The 2500-nt window shown below is 34.1% G+C and overlaps 1 protein-coding gene across 4 annotated transcripts in view; it reads right to left on the bottom strand.

Moving 5' to 3' along the window:
- The window catches only part of LOC106867807 (atrial natriuretic peptide receptor 1), an 865062-nt gene that overhangs the window by 687671 nt on the left and 174891 nt on the right, over nucleotides 1-2500 (bottom strand). Inside the window, exon 1 of one of the 4 annotated variants that reach the window (XM_014912828.3) lies at nucleotides 722-2500. This exon is cut by the window's right edge and continues 1559 nt beyond it. The exons of 2 other annotated variants lie outside the window; for them this stretch is intronic. In XM_014912828.3, the coding sequence (XP_014768314.1) occupies nucleotides 722-1550 (829 nt within the window). In that variant the 5' untranslated portion in view covers nucleotides 1551-2500. The remainder of the gene's footprint in view (nucleotides 1-721) is intronic. One more of the 4 variants, XM_089356637.1, reaches the window with a different exon arrangement.

Raw genomic sequence — 2500 nt, 5'->3', positions numbered from 1 at the left:
CGACAGACAAAATATCGCCAAGCATTTCACCCGGTGGCCTAACGATTCTGCCAATTACAAGTATAATAATAATCATGCTTTCTACTATAGGCACAAGGCATGAATCTTTGGGGGAGGAGTTAAGTCGACTACATCGACACCAGTACTCAACTGGTACTTAATAATATCGATCCCGAAAGAATGAAAGGCATGGTCGTCCGCGGCGGAATTTGAAATCAGAACGTATAGACGGACGAAATGCTGCTAAACAATTCGCCCGGTGTGCTAACAATTCTACCAGTATAATAATAATGATAATAATAATAATAATAATAATAATAATAATAATAATAATAATAATAATAATAATAATAATAATAATAATAATAAACATTTCTACTATAGGCATAAGGCTTGGAATTTCGTGGGGAAGGAGCTAGTCGATTACTTCGACCCCAGGGCTCAACCGGGATTTTTTTTTTTTCTTTTTTTTTTTCTGTCGAGCCCGAGAGGATGAAAGGCAAAGTTGACCTCGGTGGAATTTGAACTCAGAACGAGAAGATGGGTAAAATATTCCGCTGAGCATTTTGTCCGGCGTGCTATAATAACGTTAATATTCGAACTTCATATTTTTCTTCCATGTTTCTTTCGATGAAGTTATGTTTAATTTGCAAAACTATGAAACTGCATAAAATATCTGGACAGTCGACTGAATGATAGAAAAATCTTTTGACATACTTACTTCTAGCCTCCAATGACGCTTTTAAAAGATGCTCGGTGAAATCCTCGATAGTGTCATAAACTTTTAAATTCCAAACTTCTGTGTTATAGTAGGAATTCCAATTTTTAAATATACCTTCTAAGGTGAAATAGCAACGTGACATCCCTTTCGAATCGTCTTCATATTGTTCGTACATCAAACCAATTTTCGTCCAATTAAAATGCCGACACATTCTCAAGAAAAACTCGCCGGCTTTATAAAACGTTCCATGAACTCGTGTTAACAGCTTGTAATTAGTTTTATTTCTGAAAGCATTTACCATTGCCCCAGCACTCAACACAGGAATTCCCCAGTAAGGGGAAAATCTGGCAATTGGTGCAATGCTGTACTCACAAACGGGCCCAATGAATACATGGGCCAATTTTCGCATGTCAATGGCGGCCAAGGGAGCAAAAATGTCGGAACATTTGGAATCATTATAGTAAAGTTCAATCCTATAGTTTGGTAGCAGATTGTATCGATATTTGACAGATTCTACAGCGTACTCCAGTGCTGGACGCGTCCTCGAAATAGAATAAGAATACCAATTGTTCTCTGGCAAAATAACCGATATCCTCAGGATTTTCTCCAACGTGTTATTATTATCATTATTATCGTTGTTATTTTTGCTTTTGTTGAGATTAATATCATTTAGATTATTATTGTTATTATTATTATTATTGTTGTTGTTATTATTAACTTCTAATCCGTTTAAGAAACAAAGAGTATGAAACAAGGTAAAAAAAAATAAACATAAAGGTTTCATAATTAAATAAATATTCCGCTTCTTCGGCTGAAATGAAATGATCATTTCGGGTTTAGAAATAGAACGACTACAGTAACATTTACAAATGATTCTAGTTTCCTTTCTGCTTCTTTTTTTTTTTTCTTTTTTTTTTTTCGTTTCTTCTTTGTTTTGGATATAATCCTAGAGATGTGCTTTTCTCGGTTGGGTACTCATTATTCAAAAATCTATAAAAATATCAAGTAACGCCAATCAGTTACCGATTTTGAAGAATTCCTTATGGAACGGGGTGAAGTATGGTGGAGAATGTTTAGAAATTAAATTTACACATACATGCGTGTATACACCAGCCTATAAACATGCATACACAAAACACGTATAGCTTAGGTTTGTTGGATCTATCTCAATCTATCTTTCATATTTCACAAACACATACACACATGTAAATATGAGTGGGTGTATAAGGAAGTGAGAGGAGGTGTAGAATTAACTTCTTGGAGACATATTAATTTCGATGTATAAATATATAATGGAATATAAACATGTATGTACGTTTGTATGTGTATGTGTATGTATATATATGTATGTATAAATATATATAGAGAGAGCGAGAAAGAAAGAGATAAACAGATGGGGAGAAGGAGAGAGAGAGAGAGAGAGAGAGAGAGAGAGAGAAGGAGAGGGGGAGAGAAAGATAGAGAGTTAGCAAGAGAGAGGAAGGTGTAAAAATAGGTGTTTAGATCTAAGCCGTTGTGTTTTTGGATGTTTACACCCTACGTACTCAAGGTGGGGAAATTAATTTATTTATAGTTTAACAAAGCGATTAATCTAAAGTGTGATAACAATGATCATGCAAGGAACTACTAATGCATATATTTGTGTAAATATTTGTACGTGTGTAAAAAACATGTATGGATTCGTATCTAATTATACAAGTCCCCTTTTTTTTTCTTCCTCGATAGTTAATACCTGCATTCAGTTAGATATATATTTTTATAACCATATTTCTGCCTTAC

Source organism: Octopus bimaculoides, chromosome 8, assembly GCF_046866305.1.
Source record: "Octopus bimaculoides isolate indiv1 chromosome 8, ASM4686630v1, whole genome shotgun sequence".
NCBI lineage: Eukaryota > Metazoa > Mollusca > Cephalopoda > Octopoda > Octopodidae > Octopus > Octopus bimaculoides.
The sequence above is the reverse complement of the archived record's forward strand: the minus strand, read 5'-3'. Positions and strand labels throughout refer to the sequence as shown.